Source organism: Notothenia rossii (genome assembly GCF_949606895.1).
Source record: "Notothenia rossii genome assembly, chromosome: 8".
NCBI lineage: Eukaryota > Metazoa > Chordata > Actinopteri > Perciformes > Nototheniidae > Notothenia > Notothenia rossii.
In genome coordinates, this window is record NC_136906.1 from 79,519,896 (window position 1) to 79,540,246 (window position 20,351).

Here is a 20,351-nt window from a genome sequence, read left to right on the forward strand (position 1 = left end):
TATCATGTATTTTGTTTTTGCTATGTTTGTAAAATGTAATCTTCTTAAATGTTTTATGTGAGGGACTGTGGATGGAAATGAGCTCAAAGCTAAATCTGTTACGCTTTACACATTGTAATGTTTTAAGTGTTCATTACTGTGAAGAATTGTCCCTGCTAAATAAACCATTCAATGAAATAAAATGAACAACTGATATGTTAAATCTGAAACTATAGTGACTGTAACAAAACAGACAAATGGTTCACGCGTGTGTTCAGTCTGTTCAGTTGTTTCTGTGTCGTTGTGTTTGCGTGCACACATCCTCCTGTCGTCTCTCTCTCAAGAACAACATTATGGGATGTTGTTGCTGCGGCCAAGCGGGTCACTAATGACCACATGGCCAATTAGTGAAGGAGCAGATTCCCTCCTACACAGCCGGGAACACAACAAGCCTTCATCGGAATCACTGAGAGGAAAACTATGAGGGGAATCTGGGCTGAGGGGCGGCAGCAGCAGATATAGATGTGTATCATGTGGGAAGCTTTTCTATCTGCACATATTTCTCCTTCACCGAGTGCTGTCTTTTCTGCTGCTTCTCAAATGATACTGCTCAATACAGAGGAGCAGAACATTATTCTATTCATAGTTCAGTCTCTAGAGATCTTTTAAGAGCTTGGTTTGTCCAATCAACAGTCAATTCAATCAGGGAAAATAAGTCAAGTGCAACATGCAGCAATACTTAGGTGTTTTAGCCTGATATATAAAATGTACTGATTATCCATCATTACATTGATCTTAATCACAGATGTTATTCGATTAGTCGACTCACTTGTAAATCAGAATGTTTGGTTTATTCCGGGGGAATTGGGTTTTGTGACATTTGCTCCAATATGAATGCAATAAAGAAAGATAACTAACAACATTTTTTTTAAAGTACAACTATTTGTATACACATAAATTAGAATGACTGAAAATGTAAAAACCTAAAAATATATAACATGTATATTATAATGTATACAGTGGTGTATTACCATTGATAACATACCAATGCTGAATTGGACCGAGTGGCCTGTTTTTTATGTTTTAATTAAGTTACCTTGAATATCTGGGCAAACTTTTCTTTAGCTGGTTGTCGGGCGAAGATTAAAGTTTGAGTCACATTACACTGAAGTTACTGTAACTGATATACAGAACGTTCTCTGTGCATTTCAATTCTCAACAAGGCAGCCAGAGGCCAGAGGTCAGAGGTCAGAGGTCAGGATCAGCTGTTCAGCAAAACACCCCTGGAGCGGCTTGGTCTTGGACACTACAGGGATGTGTGTGTGTGTGTGTGTGTGTGTGTGTGTGTGTGTGTGTGTGTGTGTGTGTGTGTGTGTGTGTGTCAGTGTCACACTGAGTCAGTCACACACTGTCTGTGAATATTTCAAAAAGGCAGAACTAACATCACACGACAGGTCTGGCAGCCCGATTTAGCACATCATGGTAAATGTGATGCATGTCAGAGAGTATGAGTGTGCACCTGAGAGCGTGACATAAAGTGTGAAATGTAAAGTTTACATTCTCACGAACACCAGAACAGAACAACACCAAGAGAGAAGAGAGCAGCTGGAGGTGGCAATATAATACCATGCAGTTTGTTTGCTAATCAATAAAAGCACATTGGATAACAGCAGATACGTTTGACAGATCAATGATCAGGGGATTGGCTTGGACAGCAAAGTGAACTGACTTTCCCCGAGGGCATTAATGAAGTATGTCTTCATCTTCTTAATGAACTCATTGACTCATGTACCAATTAAAGCATATGCTCGTCTCAGCTCCGCCACTATGACAACGTGCTACTACTCTGTATACAGTATATTTATAAAATGAATACACAGGGTTTGGATTATAAAAATATAAAGCATTTGACTCGTGGCTGTGAAACATGTGCGGAAACCTTCTAGCGGCAAGAGACATGTGTAATGAAAACATCTCAGACACAACTAAAGCCAGCTCAATGATACAGCCCGCAGCAGGATCTCTAAAGGCCTACAGGAAGAACACTGAGTGCCTCTCACACTCATACATTGAGTCTTACCACAGCAGAGCACAACAGGGCTGTTTACAACTCTAGACCCTCCAGAAAAACGCGGCAAAAATCCTTGATTATGCGATTAAACATGCGGGGTTTTTATGTGATTTTATGCGGTGAAATTGCGGAAAATTGCGAAATATGCTAAATATGCGGGAAAAAAGAATAACATTTTTTTTAAATATTGGGCTGTCTTATTTATTCTCTCTCACACACAACCTGCCACTAACGTTAAACCCCTTTACAATTCAATTAAACACATTCAATGTTTATTTATTGTAAAAGCAATTGAGCTATTTTAATCTCACTTTGTGTGGAAAAATGCGGGGATTATGCGGCCTTTTGATAAATATGCGGCCTTTTAAAAATCTGCGCCATTTTCCTGATTATGCGGTAAATTCTGCGATCGCAGAATTGCGCTTTTCTGGAGGGTCATAGTGCAGGAGCCACAGGGACCCTGCAGGGAAACCCTTCATAAAGAATCTATTAACACTGAATGCACCACCATGAACCACAAGCATATTTCTGCTGCTGTTATGACAACATATTCCAAACAGAGGCAAACTTCACTAAGATAAATGACCACAGGTAGGTCCAAATGTCACCTCTGCTGCATTCTAACAAGGGCTTAGCAAACATGTATCTTACCTTGGGAAGGTATGCAGCATTTTGTATCCTGTCCACCATCTCGTGGCCCTCAGGGTGCACCGCGGCCACATGGGACCACATCCTCTCCCAGGTTACACTCTCAATGGGGAAACCAGTCCTGTTCACGTAGAAAAGAACCCCTCCATCCTTCTCCTCTTCCTCCCCAGGGGACCGGGAGCTGTTATTGGGGGGAGAGGCGGAGGGGTCCACCTGGGTGCTGCAGCGGAGCAGGCAGTGAGAGCTGGAGCTTTTTGAGCGGCCATGCCTGCTCAGCTTGGCTGGAGAGGTGCCGGCCCGGCTCGGGGAGTTGGGTCCGGTCATTGATCCCAGGAGGAAGAGGAAAAGTTAGGCAGGCTCTCCTCCTCCAGCTACAAGAGCTTCTTCTTGTCTGTCAAAGTTGGACAGTTCATGTTCATCTTCAACAGCAAACCTAGCACGGTAAAAAAAAAAAGAAATGCAAACCGTACCGTAACTCATTTAGCATTTTAAAACCAGATTCAATGCAGTTCAAATGTCAATACTCCTTTTTAGATGCATTTATAGAAACTTATCAGAAAAGATCAGTCCAGATATGTCCATAACGGTGTGGTGATGTTTGTAATAAGGTGCTTTACACATGGTCTTTACCAACCAAGAAGATATGTGTCTTTCCTATCTAGAAAAAGAGAACGGATGGTGCTACAGTGGAGAATGAAGCCTTGTCAACATGATTTCTTATCCGGTTACAGATGAGAAATACTCCCCGAGGTAGAAGCATTGACCCAATAAGGATTTATATCATAAACCAAACCCTTCGCTACATGTTAAAAGCAAAAGCTAAATAGTGAGTAGAGAAGTCATATGTCCAAAATGACCCCAAGGAACACCAACTCTGCACATTATGATGAACAAAAACCTACGACATTTTAATAAAGCAACACTGTGATTCACACAAGTTGCCAAAAGAGTATTAAAGATGTAAAAGAAAGGAACTACATACCTTTATAAAAAGCGAACGAATGAAGGAATCAATTCAGGAGTATCAAATACGTGTGCTAGTTTAAATTACGTTAAACTAAATGCAAACACAAAACTTATAATAGAAGGAGAATGTTTTCAAAACTAAATAATGAGTAACGTTACCATAGCCACAAGTGAATAACAAAAACACACATGTTCGTAGGAATATAACATTAATATTAAAGCATAAATATTAAAGCTAAATCCAACAAATAGTGTAGATATGTCCAAAATGATCCCAAGGAATACCCTGTAAACACTTTGCACATAGTGATGAAAACAACCTACTACACATGATAAAGCAACACTGTGGTTCACACAAGTTACAGGGTAACAAAAGGTGTCAAATACACGAATAAGTCAACGAATATTATTATAAAATCAACAAGAAAATAGAGGATCAAACACATGCTTTTGAATGAATTTATATTCAATTGAAAGAACAACTTTCAACAGGAGAGAAACATGTTTTCTAATGAGTTGCGTTACCATAGGCACACGTGAGTAACAGAACAGACATTTTTTTTTACCGTTATTCGCCGAAATATTACTAATTCAAACGTACCGTATTTTCCCCTGGGGCTCCGATTTCAGATAATCCACAGTCCCTCCGGTTTAAAAGGCATTGTATCCGAATAACAATCAGTGAAGCAAAGTATGTCCCATTCATTCCAAAGCGACAGGATGTAAAGTCTTGTTTTGGTCCAAGGCTTTGTAACTTCACTCCTGCTTGTTTGTGTCAAGCTAGCAGAAGCTAACAACCGTTGGGCTAGGAATACGGCAAAGTCCACTTCAAAATAAAAGCGGTATATTTTCCGATCACGCTTATTTCAAGAAAGAATACTACGACGCGTTGCAGCATACTCATACACATGTCATGTATTTGTTTATAAGAGGTTTACATGTATGAATACATGTTTCAAGCCCAGAATATCATCCAAGTAAATCCTGTTCTCGTCGGAGTTTGTCTTATTTTGAAAATACCATCCAGTAGTTCTTCTGTTTCGCTAGCTAGCTAACAACACTGCGGGGGCCGTTGCCTCCCACCTCCCCATTCCGGGGAAAATGACCTCCTCTCTGCATTCCTCCCGTTAGCAGCCTCGGTATCTACCTCCAAAGAACATCAGGTTGCATGTTGTTGATTAAACAAAAGCTTTTTCAATCCCTCACATGATTAAATAATTGGGGATAACACGGACCTACTAGGTACCTTCTGTTCTTCCTTTATCTCTCTCTGTTGCTCGTATCCCCAAAACCACGAACGTTCGGCGGCTCCTCATTGGTGGAGCTGACAAAGAGGGGCGGGCTTTGTGTTACACTCGACGCTAATTGGAACCGACGACGCTCTCTGATTGGTTCGTTTTGATGGACGAAGGCGTCAACAAGTGATTTATCTGCAACAAATGGGATTTTCTGCCCCTTGTTGCGTGTGTAGATTTTTTTTCTTCACATTTTCAAATTTTTCACATTTCACAGGTTACTTTTAGAAATATAATACAAATTATATATATATAATCAACATTATATATATATTACCATAGAGTCATTGTTAAAGCAAAAGTCAACCCACATACCCCACAAAATAAAGACATAACATTTGTTTTAATGTAATTTCATAAATAATATTAACTACTTGAGAGTATAAGGGGAGAAAATGTTTACTTATCTGCATATACAAGCAATTACAGGTGAAACATGCTTTTAAAAGTCACAAATAAATGAAAATATCTCTTGATTCTTGAACTAAAAGGCAACAGGTGTATAATTTGCAGGACAATTCTGTTGCGGAAAGCAAGTATTGGACATCATTTCAATACTGCAATTAATGGTTAAACTTTTGACTCACATTGTGGTACATATCCCATGGTTAACTTAGCGGACAACCCCCCCTTCTGGACAAAACTGTTTTTACAGCACAGAAAAAAGGACACGTACTAAGTTTGAGTATAAGCATTGGATATAAAATACTGAATAAGATTTGGAGGCATTGACAATTTCCCCACAATATATTAAGAATAAAACCTGACTTTTCATAAATGTTATGATCTTTAGTTGTATTATGTTGTGGGTTTGTTGACTGTTAGAGGGTATCAGCATCAGAGAGGGGAGCTTTCACCGTGCTGTAGGTCACTTGATCTTCACCGACCGGAAGCTAGAGGATGTAAAAGGAAAAGAGAACACACATTACAAAACAGGACATTACACACAACATGATGAAAGAAAACACCAATGTCTAATGAGGAAATACAGTCAATAAAGAAACCCAAAACAACAAGCAATGGCTGTCAACTCCCAGATCAGACATTTCTAATAATTCTGTAGGTTTTAGGGGAAATTAGAGACTTTTTTAACATTAAAAAACATTACTTTCTATACCAACACAACTACAGACAGCTTACCTGATCTTTACTGTTGGTATTCTTGGTGTGGCTGATGGAGGCGTAGAAAACACCATCTTCAGGTCCAGCCTACACAGAGAGGACAACATAATGATTGATATTTACAGGTGGATTTAACGGACTCACACTCACAACGATATTCCAGTCTATTTTATCACACTCACCAAAGAGGACATATAATGCCCATCTTCATGTTCATAATTGTATTTAGTATGTCTACTTTAAAGAGTCCTCTCCTGCTGATGTTCAGGTGTATATCAGTATGTAGTGTCTCTACTTTAAAGAGTCCTCTCCTGCTGATGTTCAGGTGTATATCAGTATGTAGTGTCTCTACTTTAAAGAGCCCTCTCCTGCTGATGTTCAGGTGTATATCAGTATGTAGTGTCTCTACTTTAAAGAGTCCTCTCCTGCTGATGTTCAGGTGTATATCAGTATGTAGTGTCTCTACTTTAAAGAGTCCTCTCCTGCTGATGTTCAGGTGTATATCAGTATGTAGTGTCTCTACTTTAAAGAATCCTCTCCTGCTGATGTTCAGGTGTATATCAGTATGTAGTGTCTCTACTTTAAAGAGTCCTCTCCTGCTGATGTTCAGGTGTATATCAGTATGTAGTGTCACTACTTTAAAGAGTCCTCTCCTGCTGATGTTCAGGTGTATATTAGTATGTAGTGTCTCTACTTTAAAGAGTCCTCTCCTGCTGATGTTCAGGTGTATATCAGTATGTAGTGTCTCTACTTTAAAGAGTCCTCTCCTGCTGATGTTCAGGTGTATATCAGTATGTAGTGTCTCTACTTTAAAGAGTCCTCTCCTGCTGATGTTCAGGTGTATATCAGTATGTAGTGTCTCTACTTTAAAGAGTCCTCTCCTGCTGATGTTCAGGTGTATATCAGTATGTAGTGTCTCTACTTTAAAGAGTCCAGCCTATCACGTATAATGTTTTGGATACACTGGCTAATAAAAGCGCTAGTGTTACATAGTGATGTCACGATGTTCCGGAAAGTAACAAATGAGTCCTACTTTGGGATTGTAGCCTTTGCAGAACATTTGATTGGACAAAAAACAATGTACCACACAACAGAAAAGGAAAAAAAAAAAAAAAGAGCCTCTTTAAAATTACATAAATTCTGGCAAGTATTTCAAGTGATGTCAGAAAATGTTGTGTTTTTTCACGGTGTCTCGACCTCTGACACCCCTATGACACTCATGTTCTCTTGTTGAGTCAAGGTGCATCAACTAACTTCCCTTTTACATTTTATAGCAAATGATCACACTCTCACGACTGTTATCTATTAATAATTTGCAGAACAAACTCCTGTGCAGTGTGATCTCACCGTGTCCTGACAGCTTTCCGGAGCAGAGTGAGTCACTGCAGGGTTTGAGGTCAGCATCTGCACACACACACAGTCCAGTTACATTCCGTCAAAAAGCATGTTACGGTTACATTAGAGCTCACGTTTCCTGGACACAAACCTATCAACACCTGTAGAATGTAATTGAATGCATGCATAACACTTTGTAAATTGCCTGTACATCACCCCAGGTAGCTTGTTGGGGTGAAAAAACAAGTTCAGCTCTAATCCAATCCGTCTTTTCATTACAGAAGGTAATCGAATGAAACAATAAATACTGATGCTTGAATGCTTATCGTTGGTGGATTTGACTGTAATTCACTCACACATCAATTATTCTGTTTGAATTAATCAATTGACTTTTTGTTGCTGTAACCACTTTTAGTCAATCCATTGTTCTCTTTTAACAATTGTACAGACCTAACAATTCAGTAGTTTATCACTTTTTTAAAATATAATTTAAATGTTGTACGAAATCAATTCAGTTTTTGAACTCACGATGTGGTCATCCATTTGTGTTGCGTTGGCTGAAAAGACAGGGAAGATTTTAGTTTCCTTAGTGAGCATTTTGGGTTATCAGAACTTTTTGTGGATAAAATAATCTGTGAATGTAATCACCTTTAGATTTCCTCCATCCCACAACTGCAACAACTATTATCAAGAGTGCTGCCAAACCCACGGCAACAACGATGTACAACCACACACCTGAAATATAAACAAAACGTTTTTTTCCTATTAAATCTACTGTATATGTATATTAGTACAAGAGTAATATATCACATAATAAGTGATTTTCCTACTTTTAACCTTCACACAAAGGTTATCAGATACCGTCGTTACCTGACGTTTCATTTGCAGAATCCTTTTCATAAGTCTCAGTTGTTGCTATTTAGAAAAACAGCCATAACCCAACACACACTTTCAGGTGATATTTCTTCCATCAGCAGTAAATAAATGCAAAGAATTGTATTCGAAAAACTACAAATCAATTAAATAAACAATTGTATTTGCTTTTTTCATCAGTACTATGTGATTTTAAACATATTCTAGCACGTTTTCTCCCTCTTGAAGGTAAGCACTTTTCTCGTGTAGCCGTCAGTCACGTTACACTTCAACAAATCATATTTTTTTGATGTGTAAATAAAATGTGAAGTCATAAGGCAGAGGACGAAGTAACTTAAACAGCTCAACATGTTCTCACCTGAGGACTGAGGGCTGAAGAGAAACAGATATACTTCTTTTGTGTAGTCATCCTTTACTTCACAAGTAAACAACTCAGAGCTTGATGTGTAACTATAAAGAGAACTCAGAAATGTCACAGAGGCAGAGCAGGAAGACTGTGATGTCTTTATCTCTCTGTGATCTTTATCCACATCTCGACCCTGAAGCAGCCACTTCACTGAGTGTCTACAAGCTACATATGTCTTCACAGAGCAGTTTAACGTCACCTCACCATTGTCCTGACGTTGAGTCACTGAAGATGGAGATAAACAACAAGAGTCAAATTAACTTCATCACTGTAATAATAATAATTGTAATGTTTTAGAGTATTGTTCAATAGAGACAGTGTGAAAACACTATGATGTAAATACTCACTGTTAACAACAGATAGATCAACACGAGAGTCTGGACCTTGTTTTCCTGATCTGAACTGTCTGCAGGTGTATTGACCAGCATCCTCCTCTGTGACCTTCTTTATAACCAGAGAACATGTATCCGTAAAAATGAGTCTGTCTGCTTTAGCTTTGGCTGCTTTGTGAATCTGCCCACCTTCAGCCAGCGTTGCTGTTGATTCTCTTGTTAAATAACTAAAGAGCCATGTAGTTTCCTCACAGTTCCCCATTGCATTGTTACAAGGCAAAGTGACTTCAACTCCTTCTTTGAAAATGAAATGCTGTTCGGTTGCTACTCCTGAGAAGACAAAGACAGAGAAATAACTTAAAATAAATATGGAAAGTGGACTGCAGTTAAAAAGGGCTTTTCTGTAGCGAGCACTTAAAGTATTTTACAACACATTCACACAAGACAAGAATACAAGGAGGTCCGATGTCTTTCCCTTAATTCTCCGAGCCACATTTCCCCAATAACAGGTAATTATAAAAGATATTGTGAGTATGACTTTTTTAGCAAATAGATGATCGTGCTTAAAAGGGTCCAATAAAATCACTATGCTCAAAATAAACAAACTTAGCTGAGTTAAATGAAGGTTAGATAATGAATGACATAAGTAGCATTGTTAAAATAAAGTGTGTGATGTCACCTATCTATACATATAATAAACATCCTTACCTGTAATCTGAAGCAGTAAAAACATCATTTGAATCCATCTGCCATCTGCCATCGTGATTCTCGGTCTCTCTTGCTCGCACTTTCTCAACTGTGAACGCCGGCTTGAGAAATATATCTTCTTCCTATTAGGTTTGAACTTCCTCATGAAGACACTCTTCTCTCCATATGAGGAGGTATTTCATATTTCTGATGGCGTATAACTAAAGCAATTTGTGCTCTGAGCTTAAAAAGTGAAATAAAACTACATTTCTGTACATTATGTAAACAATACATAATTATTATTATTGTTAAGAGCTATGAGTACTGGATATTTTTTGTATAAGTTATTTTCATTTATTTCATTTTTAAACGTTATATTTATTGTTACAGTATGTTGTATTTCTGATAGTAATAATAATTATAAATATTAGCATAGTATTGTTAATAGCAATGAGTATTACAAAACTTTATATTTCAAGTTATTTCTGTTTTATTCGGAAAGAAACTTGACAAGAATATAAACAAAAAAAGAAGAAACCCTGAAAAGTAACACTAGGTCACTGAGTTCAATAAATTGCCTGACATCAATTCAACAAAGGAACATATCATATATATTATACACATTTTCTTATAGAAAGGCAAAGTCCCGCCATCTACTTTATTTATACCTTATTTCGGAAAAAGTATGTATTGAAGTCAATGGAGAGAGAAAACGTATCTTTGGATCCCGTTTGAATTGTGCCATGAATTACACATACGATGTTTGTCAATCTTAAAAAATCATTTCCATGTCAAAAAAGTCACAGTTTGTCGTAAAACTGTTGAAATATAAGACTATCAAAAATACTCAACTAGAAAGACTACAAATCCCAGAATCCCGGTCCCGCATGCTGGCTCTTACGGAACCGACTAACTCCCCTTGTGTGTGTGTACAGCTCTCAACATGCCCAGACTTGGAGTGATTTTCACCTCTTTTAATACTTTTCGCCTCATTCTGAAAGAAAGAAGTGAAATGTGCCAACGTGACGGCCGTCTTGGTGTGTGGTGCGAGATGGGAGATGTAGTTCATTGAGCGGTTTCACAAAAAAAAGTGTTACTTCACAGTTTTACGACACATTTTAACTTCTTTAACTTGCAAAATTATCTTTTAAATTGACAAACATTATATTTTTAATTTCTCCAAAATAAGGTCCCATGGAGCTCCCCCGGAAAGGGAGGGACTTCGCCTCTCTATAAAAAACAACACATATCTGACTCCACATCTGCTTTCTACACTCGGAAACAGCACCCCCTCCTGGGCAGTAAGGCTTCTTACGGCAATACATCCTGAAAATGTTCATACAAATAGATGTAACATACAAATAAAGTGATTATATGTTAATTGAATAACCCAAAAAAGCTACTTTCATATTTACACACTAACAATATCAACCATATCTGGCAAGAGCATTGGGATTATGCACATTTATACAAATAGATATTAAATATTCTGCAGGATTTTAACTGCGGAGACAATTTTGGGTTAAGGAATCAATGAATATCGGTAACACAGTGAGTGGATTTCGAGTTAAAGGGCCTCACAGAATAACAAATACTTGGTTTTCAATGTGAAATCAATGTTTCGACATGAGCTGTAACTGTCGGCGCTTATTTTGTTGGTTTGTTGACGGTAGCGTAGAGGTCACTGGGATCAGCGGAGGCTCCAGCAGAAGAAGGGGCTTTCACCGTGCTGTAGGTCACTAAATCATCTTCTTCATCATCTCCCTTACTCTGACCCTGGGAAACAAAAGGGAACAGCAACACTCATCAATGGCACAACATGATGTGACACGGCATGATTCAACACATTGTAATCAAACAAGGTGAAAGAAGACAGTGCTAAGCAGAAACCTGACATTAAACAACACTAAATAAATAAATCACAATACAACAAAACCTACAAAACACAACATAATGAAAAAGCGTGATCCCCTGATTTCCCAGTAGTGCCTTCAGGAGGTTGCCATTTGTGTTTTTTCACAATAGTTATTAAATGTATTTCCGAAATCCATGACATGTGCTCTCAGGATGAAAATGGGCCCTTTAGCTTTTTTAATCCAGAGCCATCTGCTGGTCAAAATATAGATTGCAATGCTGCCAATGCCGATCAGCAAGTCTGTGCTTTGTGTTTATTTGATTGTACCTTTATTTAACCAGGATAGGTCTCATTGAGATTAAACATCTATTGTTCAAGAGAGTCCTGGCCCAAGAATGGTTACAGCACAGTTACAGACAATTTCAAAACACACAATCACAACACAGTCATAGGCCAAGTTTATCCAAAGCATTTACAGACACAGCTTCCTGCTTCAAGGTCAGTTAGAGTAGCCTGTAGTCTGTTTAATGAGACCAGCTCTCTGTTTCAGCTCAGGTTGAAGCTGGTTCCATGCTTCAGGAGCAGCGTAACTAAACGTCCTCTTCCGCAGCTCAGTACGGACTTTTGGTTCAGTTAATGCTAGTTAGCAGATGTGAGCATGCTGAGATACTGATCTAAGATAGGGATCATGGCAGAGATTACCCCCGCTTAGCATTAGCTAGTTAACATAGTCATAAAGGGTTATGGAATGAGACAGCATTTTAGCACTTCCTACGTTTGCTTGGTCCTTTTTATGTGTGTGTGTGTGTGTGTGTGTGTGTGTGTGTGTGTGTGTGTGTGTGTGTGTGTGTATGTGTGTGTATGTGTGTGTGTGTGTGTGTGTGTGTGTGTGTGTGTGTGTGTGTGTGTGTGTGTGTGTGTATGTGTGTATGTGTGTGTGTGTGTGTGTGTGTGTATGTGTGTGTATGTGTGTGTATGTGTGTATGTGTGTGTGTATGTGTGTCAAACTAGCTTAGCTTCCTTAAACTAAGCGTTGGTGACGTGAAATCATGTGACCTTGGTTCAGTCAGTTAGGGGATTGATGCATTTACACCACTCATATACAAGTCAATATTGCAAAATACTCTGCACAGCACCTGTTGTCAGTCTGCTAGCATTATGGATGAGATTAAGCATGCATTAAGCAAAAACAACACCACGTGTGCTTGTTTGTTCCTTCACTTCTAACACCTGTTACCCATCAGACATCTCACCTGGGCTTTGCTGCTGGTGTTCTTGCTGTAGCTGACGGAGGCGTAGGAAACATCCTCTTCCCGATCCGCCTACAAAGGGAGGACAACATAATGGTTGCAAAGTCACATTTCAGTGTAGCTGCATCATTGCACTTCTCTTTTTCTCTGTGGCAAAGGGAAGTTGAACCCGTTTAGAGAAACACAATCAAACAGCGCTTCTCTTACTGCTACATTTAGGAGAACAAATATAGATAGTAGTGGGTGTAACTTTGAGATGGGTGTAGTGGAAAATCTCACCGTGTTTTCTGGACCTGGCTGAGTCACTGCGGGGTTAAGGCCCTGTTCCTGCACAAATACACTCCAGTTAAAGTTTGACATTCATATCAATGGACACTTATTATAGAACTGTGTGCCTTGCTGTTAATGCAAATCCACTTGCTCTGCTTCTTGAGCTAATCTCTAAGTTTGATTGTAGATTTTTACAGGGTCAGGTAGTGTCAATGCAACACAATGAGTAAAGTTCATTTGAGTCACTTTAGTAATTGGAAGAATAAAAACAAACAAGGGTTAAAACTCACGATCCTGTCATCCATACGTGGTCGGTCCCCTGAAAAGTCAAAAGAGTAAACTTCAGTTTCCACAGTAAAAATTCTGGTTTATCAAAAAGTCTTCTTGTAACATTTCATCAGTGAATGCTCTCACCTTTAGTTTTCTTCCATCTGATGACCACCACAATGACTATTAAGAGCGCTGCTAAGCCCACAGCCGCAACGATGTACCACCACCACTCACCTGGAAGGAGAATAAAACGTTAATGTTCAAAAAGCTCTTTATTGTTCTCATACTGCCTGTGCTGCAGCCCCTCTTTTCACCCTCTGTCTGAAACCAGAGCCCAATCTGCTCTGATTGGTTAGCTGGCCGGCTCTGTTGTGATTGGTTAACTGCTTAGAGATATACTGTACTTTATATATTCATATTAGAGAGAGTGTGTGTGTGTGTGTGTGTGTGTGTGTGTGTGTGTGTGTGTGTGTGTGTGTGTGTGTGTGTGTGTGTGTGTGTGTGTGTGAGAGAGAGAGAGAGAGAGAGAGAGAGAGAGAGAGAGAGAGAGAGAGAGAGAGAGAGAGAGAGAGAGAGAGAGAGAGAGAGAGAGCGCGCCGTAGAGTTACTACCTTTTGGACCGTTATCCTGGAGAATATTTCTCCCTGCTGGTGTGCTTCCTTTTGGTGAGGATTCAATGAAATCACAAAACACAACACAAGATAAACACATTTAAGTATGACGAGAATTAATGAGAGATAATAATGTAATCTTTAAACTTAAATAATCAAATAAAGTTAAATGTACCCGTTTTCTGACCTGAGGACTGGGGTCCAGCATCACATTGCAGAGATTCTCCAGTCTCAGTAACTGTCACGTTACACTTCAGAGACTTTTGATCAAGATGAGAAGCAAATATCACCCTGGATGAACAGGCTAATGGTGTTATCTCCACGTCATTCTGATTACCCTCGTACGCCCACTCCACTGTGTGTTTACACTCTGTGTATGTCAACACATTGCAGAACAAGGTGATCATATCTTTTTGTTTATCCTGAGTCACTGAAGGTGGAGATACTGTGAGAGAAAGACAACAAGAGTATAATTAACTTTATCACTGTAATCATCATTATTGTAATGTTTCTGAGTATTGACAGTCTGAGAGGAAAACATTAAGAAGTAAATACTCACTGATAATAACAGACAGAAGAACAGGAGAGTCTGGACCTTGATGTTGTCCTTCTGATTTTAGAAACTGTCTGCAGGTGTAAGAACCAGCATCCTCACGTGTGACATTTTTTAGAACCAGAGAACATTCTTCTGTAACGCTCAGTCTGTCTGATTTAGTTTTGGAAATCCCATTTGTAATTATCTTCCCAAGATTAATCAGCTCTGTTGCTGCTTCACCTGAACGACTGTAGAGCCAGGTAGTACTGTTACATTTGTCCTGAGGTTTTATCACATGCTCACAAGGCAAAGTGACACTATGTCCAGCTCTGACGGTGAAGGAGGAAGTCTGTCCAGTGACTGCTGTTAAAGATAAGAGAAAATAAAACATGTAAAACCTTTTATTTATAGTTATGTGATAGGATGATAATACATATAACTAACATTATCAAATGTCCCTTCTCCAAGAATTCACTCATTACACTTTGTTCAAAACAAACAGCAAACTTGGCCCTTCACTCAAATCAGTTTTAGTTATTGAAATACTTTCAGTAAAGTTCCTTTAGGTCATGTATGTGTTTGTCATCCTTACCTGTAAACTGAAGCAGCAGTATCACCACTAAAGTCGTATTAATCCGTCTGAATTCAACCATCGCGTCTCTGCGTCTCTGTCTCTGTCTCTCACGACCTCAACTGACGTCTCTGAACTAATGACTCTGTAGAAGAGAGAAAGATGTACTTCCTGTTTTAAGTAAAGTGTCACTTCCTCTTTGTGACTTGAGTCCTTTTTTTAATCACTCTTTTAGTGGTTGAATTGTTAAAAGACACATCAGCTTTTTATCTCTCTGAATATCATGTAGATATCTGAACAGCTCAAACAACAGATGTGGTTCAGAGTGGATATAAAAGACACATTTAACAACATTAGCTCTAGGGTCAAAAGGTTAATAATCCCACAGAAGGAATATTTATAGTATCATCTGAGACCTGAGTGCTTGTGAGCGTCTTTACTCACCCACCCACCAGAGCCACATGACATTTCCTGTGTATCGTGGTGTTTCAGGGTCTCATACTTTCCGTCTATAATCACAACCTGTATTCACACTGTGCTTTTCAAATGCTATTCCACATTTTCTCACTTTCTGAGGATAGTATTTGCAAATTAAGAAGTGATTCTCAATGCAAAGGGAAATTGAAGAGACCACAAGGAGCAGAGTGAATACAAAGTGCACAGAAAATATTAACGTTTGTACAACTTGCCTTCTGACTAACTTTGCTGAAACGTTCAGACACACTGATACATCCTGATGAGGAGAAAATAGGTTTTAGTATCATTCATTCAAGGTTTTTCTGCATGTCATTCGTTGCAATCATGATGTCCTAAAAATACAAGAGGACTTTTCTTTTGAGGAAGTTTAGCTGCAGAAAGATTTGTGCAAAAATGGTGCTAAAATACAGCATTGCATTACAACAGTGACGTTGACGGAGCACATTGATGCTCACGTGACTCAAACTCCCCGCCCACCAGCTCTGGACGCCCATGGTGCAATTTGGTCATAGAGGGGGAAATTACTAATGTTCTAGTGGCTTGAGAATCAGTCGTTTCTTGAAAGTGGCTCAGTGTTATTTCCTGAGAACTGATGGGGAAGTGTTTCTGTGAGAATGTGGGTAACAGCAGCAGCAGAGCTCTGGAGGTGTTACCCTCTGATGATGAGCAGATAAGCATCACACGTCATCATGTTTGTTCACAACCTGTAAGAACACAATTGGTCAGAATATTAACCAATATCCTGAGATGGCTTTGTGGGCAGTGCAGAGGGGGAGAGAAAAAACTAAACAGAAGTTCACTCCTTGAAACTCTGAACGTCTGTTTTCTATTATAGTCAGATCTAAAGATAACGGTATGGACGGTTTTTATATTGTCTCTCTAACAGAAATGCTTACATGTCACTCGAGGAAGTATGCTATTTTTGTAACTAGGCTCCATAGGTGTATAAAGATAACTAGATACAGAGTTGGAGGCGGGACCCCATTCTTTCTTAAGAGTTGGTCAGGGACATATGAAGTCAAAATGGCCTGCCTCTCGAGAGCAAAAGTACCCGTATCTGGGCCGATAGATTGCACATGCGTTTGAATTAAGCCCCGCCTCCAATCTGCAGCTTCAAGGCCAATCTCGTCTCAGTCAAATGAATGGAGAGGTTTAATAACTCTGGATTCAGCTTTTAGCACATTTTTACAATTTTTAGACCCTAGTGATTTAAAGAAGGGCTATAAAAGTGTTCGTACTTGGTAGTTGATTTAGTTTAAAAAATATATATCTGCTGATATACAGACTTCTCTTACCAAATGTAAGTCAATTCGAAAAGTATTTTGGGCCCAATGACGTCATGGACTGACAGAAGTTGTAGTACCACCTTTTGGCCACTACCAAACATTTGTTTCACCGTCCATCACACTTCCTGGGGGTTTGCTCTGCTCATGCGGATGATTTAATTTAGGTCACAGTTCATGATATTACCAATGTTCCTGACATGTTGACTTTTGAAAGAAAGGGATTTGGGACACCTGAATAATAATATGGGGAGATTTTACAAAGCTTTGGTGAGATTGGGTGTAGTGGTATGTTGTAGACAAGAACACAATCAATCACAATATTGAATATTCTATGTGGTTGGCTTTGTGAGCATATCCTCTTTTAAACTCTGAACGTCTCTTTTGTCAGAGTGTAGTCGTATTAAAACTTATGGAATAGATATTAATAATAATTTCAATTTTTATAGCGCCTTTCGAGAAACCCAAGGACGCTTTGCAATGGGAGATAAAATAGCAAAACAACAAAATAATAATAATCACACAGATACACAGGTTGAAAAAACAGGTTGCTGGGTACTGCATTTTAGCTGGGGACGAAGGCCTGAGTGAACAGATGGTGTTTGAGTTTTTGTTTGAAAGTGTCCAGAGAGTCTGCATTCCTGATAGCAGAGGGGAGAGAATTCCCAAGGGTGGGGGCTGCGACACTGAAGGCTCTGTCGCCAAGTATTTCAGCTTGGATGGAGAGCAGCCCTGAATCGGAGGACTGCAGCTGACGAGAGGGGGTGTAGGGCTGAAGGAGGTCAGAGATGTATGCAGGGGCTAGGGGGTGGAGAATTGTAGTTTAGCAGGAGGAGTTTGTACTGGATGCGTGACTTGACCGGGAGCCAGTGAAGGTGGATGAGGGTGGGGGTGATGAGTTTCCAGGGCTTAGTGCGGGTGAGGAGCCTGGCTGCAGAGTTCTGGACGTACTGGAGCATGTCCAGGGCTTTGCTGGTGACCTCGTACAGAACTCTGTTACAGTAGTCCAGACGAGAGGAGATGAAGGTATGTATTATTATTAATTGTTTCAAACTAACACATTTTTGCAACTGTCATTAGTGGCTTTAGGCTTATTTTGTTACTAAGCACACACTGCTGTTTTTAAATTAAGGTCAAAGTTCACGGCCTGACCCATGTTTATGACTTGTTTACTTAAAATATAAGAAGAATTTAGGACACCTGAATAATGAAAGTGAGAGACATTACAAAACTGAGCTCTTGGGAACATGTTCAAGGTTCAAGGCTTTTATTAGTCATACGTCCATAGCTACAGTGTAGTCATGACGATGAAAATATTAGGTCACAGGCTCCTCCAACAGTGCAACACAATAATACAGAAAAACTGAAAAAATTGTGCAAGTAAATACAAAAATAGAAATATTAAAATAGTGCAAGTAAATGGTGAAATAGTGCAATAAGAGTCTAAATACAAAGTACATGTAAAGTTTGAAAACAAGAGTTTCAGGAAACGGCCTTTGGGGAACTCCACATCCTTTGTCCATGGATCCTTTTGGTACCATTGAATTATTCTCCATCTTTAACCTGATTTGAAGCAAACTGGGAATGTGTGGGAAATGTAAACAAGAAACTTCTCTGGATGATGTTACACAGAAATAACTAAAGTCCGGTTTGGTGTTGGACAGTAACAACAGTAACATCAACAAAGAGCTGTGTTAAATTCTGCATCCTGAATAATTCAGTTTGGAGAATTTAAGAAATCATATCTAATGCAATAAAGAAATAACCTTCCACACTGCATGAGTGAGTATTAGGAACTTTTATTTACAGATTACATCATTCCTGTTTGTGTTACTTCCTTATTTTGACTTGAATATTTACTCTATTCATGAAGATATTTCTCATTAATAAAATTATTTTTTGCATAACATTTCTGAAAACATGTTTATAACATCCTAAAAAGACAAGAGAAGTTCAGAAAAAAGATTATTTACAAATGCAGATGTTCAAATATGGTGCTAAAAAAACAGCTTTGCCAAAACAAAACAAAAATAATAATAAAAGGCAAATGGCGATGTTGACGCAGATCATAAATGGAAACGTTAATCAAACCCCCTGCCCACCAGAATTTGAAGCCAATGGGGCAATACGTCATAGATGGGGGAAATGGTGGTTTGAGAATTAGTTGGTTCCTCAATGCAGCTCAGTGTATTTTCTGAGCCTGATGGGGAATTGTTTCTGTGAGAATGTGGGAAACAGCAGCAGCAGAGCTCTGGAGGTGCTACCTTCTGATGATAAGCAGATAAACATGGGAGTTCAGCATGTTTGTTTACACAATACATGATTACATTCATTAAATTGTGATTTTGGTGTAATGTTGTTGCTCTATATATTGCAATACAATAACATATCAGTACCCAATGGATCAGAATTGTATTTAAATCATCTCTGCATTGTGAGCAGTGTAGATTTGGTTTCAAGCAACAGGGTGACCTACAACTTGCAGTATCTCAGTTTGTTATTACAGTAGTCTAACCTACAATGGCATAGACAACATTTTTTACAATTGCCCTGTCACTATATGGCAGAAAGCTAATTCTGTAACCCTGGATATGTGGCTTTCAAATCTATGGCATGCCCTTATCTATTTTAATCAATCGGATTTTAGCTCAATAACCTGCAGGAAAATAAGATTTTAAAACATATACTGTAAGTAGGTTTCATGTGCTGTGCAAGATACTTCCTTTCAAAGTACTTTAAATTACATATTAACTTTGCAGGCAATAGGGATAATGGATAAAGGTAACAGAGAGAAATGTTAGAGAGAAAAGATATATTGGTCAACCTGACCTGAAAGAAGCGGATGAGCTGGTAATGCTTTACTATTATTTTTAAAGATAATCCAAAGTTCATCATTCCTTATGCTGCGTTCACACCGGACGCAATGCGAATATTTTCGCTTCGCTCTTATCGCTCGAGTTTCAACGCGTCTGTCAGCTTTGTTTACTCGCATCATTCAAACATGACGCGCCGGCTATAGGGGGCTACAACTACAACAAGATGAACATATTTGACCGTGATTTAATTGTAATACACGTTTCAAAATGATGCCGAAGTAACAACATACTGATACCGGTTAGTAAAAACCATGAATTAATGCTTTGACAAGTCTGCAGACAGACGGCAGGCAAAAAAACTTTTAAAATGCGTGTTTTCTGAATGGAGATTTGCTAAGCTAACGCAGTATATGCTCCGGCCGTCCACACTCACAACAACGGCCTACAAACATAAATAAACCAGCGACTGTATTCTCCATGACACAGACGGTCTGTGGTTTGTACTTCTTTAACTTTTGTCTAGTTTCTGAACAGATATGAGGAGCTGTGAGCTCTGAGTGCTAACAGCTAATGTTTTGGTTTTCTGGTTCAACGCGAGATCGCGTCACGCGAATTTGACGCTCGAGTTGAAAAAATGTAACTCGAGCGGTTGTCGCGGCCCCCTCCAATGGACTCAATCGCGCCACAGTACTCGCATCA

General features: G+C 39.0%; 3 protein-coding genes across 6 annotated transcripts in view; all 3 read right to left on the reverse strand.

Moving 5' to 3' along the window:
- vash2 (vasohibin 2) overlaps positions 1-4,969 on the reverse strand; it is a 65,313-nt gene extending 60,344 nt beyond the window's left edge. The window contains exons 1-2 of the mRNA XM_079643287.1: positions 4,266-4,969; positions 2,702-3,131 (exon numbers count right to left, since the gene is read on the reverse strand). Of these exons, the coding sequence (XP_079499413.1) occupies positions 2,702-3,022 (321 nt within the window). The 5' untranslated portion in view covers positions 3,023-3,131; positions 4,266-4,969. The remainder of the gene's footprint in view (positions 1-2,701; positions 3,132-4,265) is intronic.
- A 373-nt stretch (positions 4,970-5,342) lies between these two features.
- Positions 5,343-20,351, reverse strand: part of LOC307014982 (uncharacterized protein) — a 77,904-nt gene continuing 62,895 nt past the window's right edge. The window contains exons 1-9 of one of the 3 annotated variants that reach the window (XM_079643288.1): positions 9,736-10,353; positions 9,043-9,357; positions 8,648-8,920; positions 8,287-8,331; positions 8,065-8,151; positions 7,945-7,973; positions 7,429-7,485; positions 6,100-6,168; positions 5,343-5,852 (exon numbers count right to left, since the gene is read on the reverse strand). In XM_079643288.1, coding sequence (XP_079499414.1) covers positions 5,781-5,852; positions 6,100-6,168; positions 7,429-7,485; positions 7,945-7,973; positions 8,065-8,151; positions 8,287-8,331; positions 8,648-8,920; positions 9,043-9,357; positions 9,736-9,880 — 1,092 coding nt within the window. In that variant the 5' untranslated portion in view covers positions 9,881-10,353 and the 3' untranslated portion in view covers positions 5,343-5,780. Of the gene's footprint in view, positions 5,853-6,099; positions 6,169-7,428; positions 7,486-7,944; positions 7,974-8,064; positions 8,152-8,286; positions 8,332-8,647; positions 8,921-9,042; positions 9,358-9,735; positions 10,354-20,351 lie in introns of those variants that run through there. The other 2 variants (XM_079643289.1, XM_079643290.1) reach the window with 2 other exon arrangements.
- On the reverse strand, positions 10,816-15,894 carry LOC307014983 (uncharacterized protein). 2 transcript variants are annotated; one of them, XM_079643291.1, is made up of 9 exons: positions 15,098-15,894; positions 14,530-14,868; positions 14,146-14,415; positions 13,971-14,018; positions 13,504-13,593; positions 13,380-13,408; positions 13,099-13,146; positions 12,823-12,891; positions 10,816-11,490 (listed from the first exon to the last, which is right to left on the reverse strand). In XM_079643291.1, exons 1-9 carry the CDS (start codon positions 15,156-15,158, stop codon positions 11,362-11,364), a joined length of 1,083 nt encoding a protein of 360 aa, XP_079499417.1. In that variant the 5' UTR covers positions 15,159-15,894; the 3' UTR covers positions 10,816-11,361. The 2 variants fall into 2 exon arrangements, with proteins under 2 accessions (XP_079499417.1, XP_079499418.1); XM_079643292.1 differs by having other exon boundaries at positions 14,158-14,415; positions 15,098-15,809.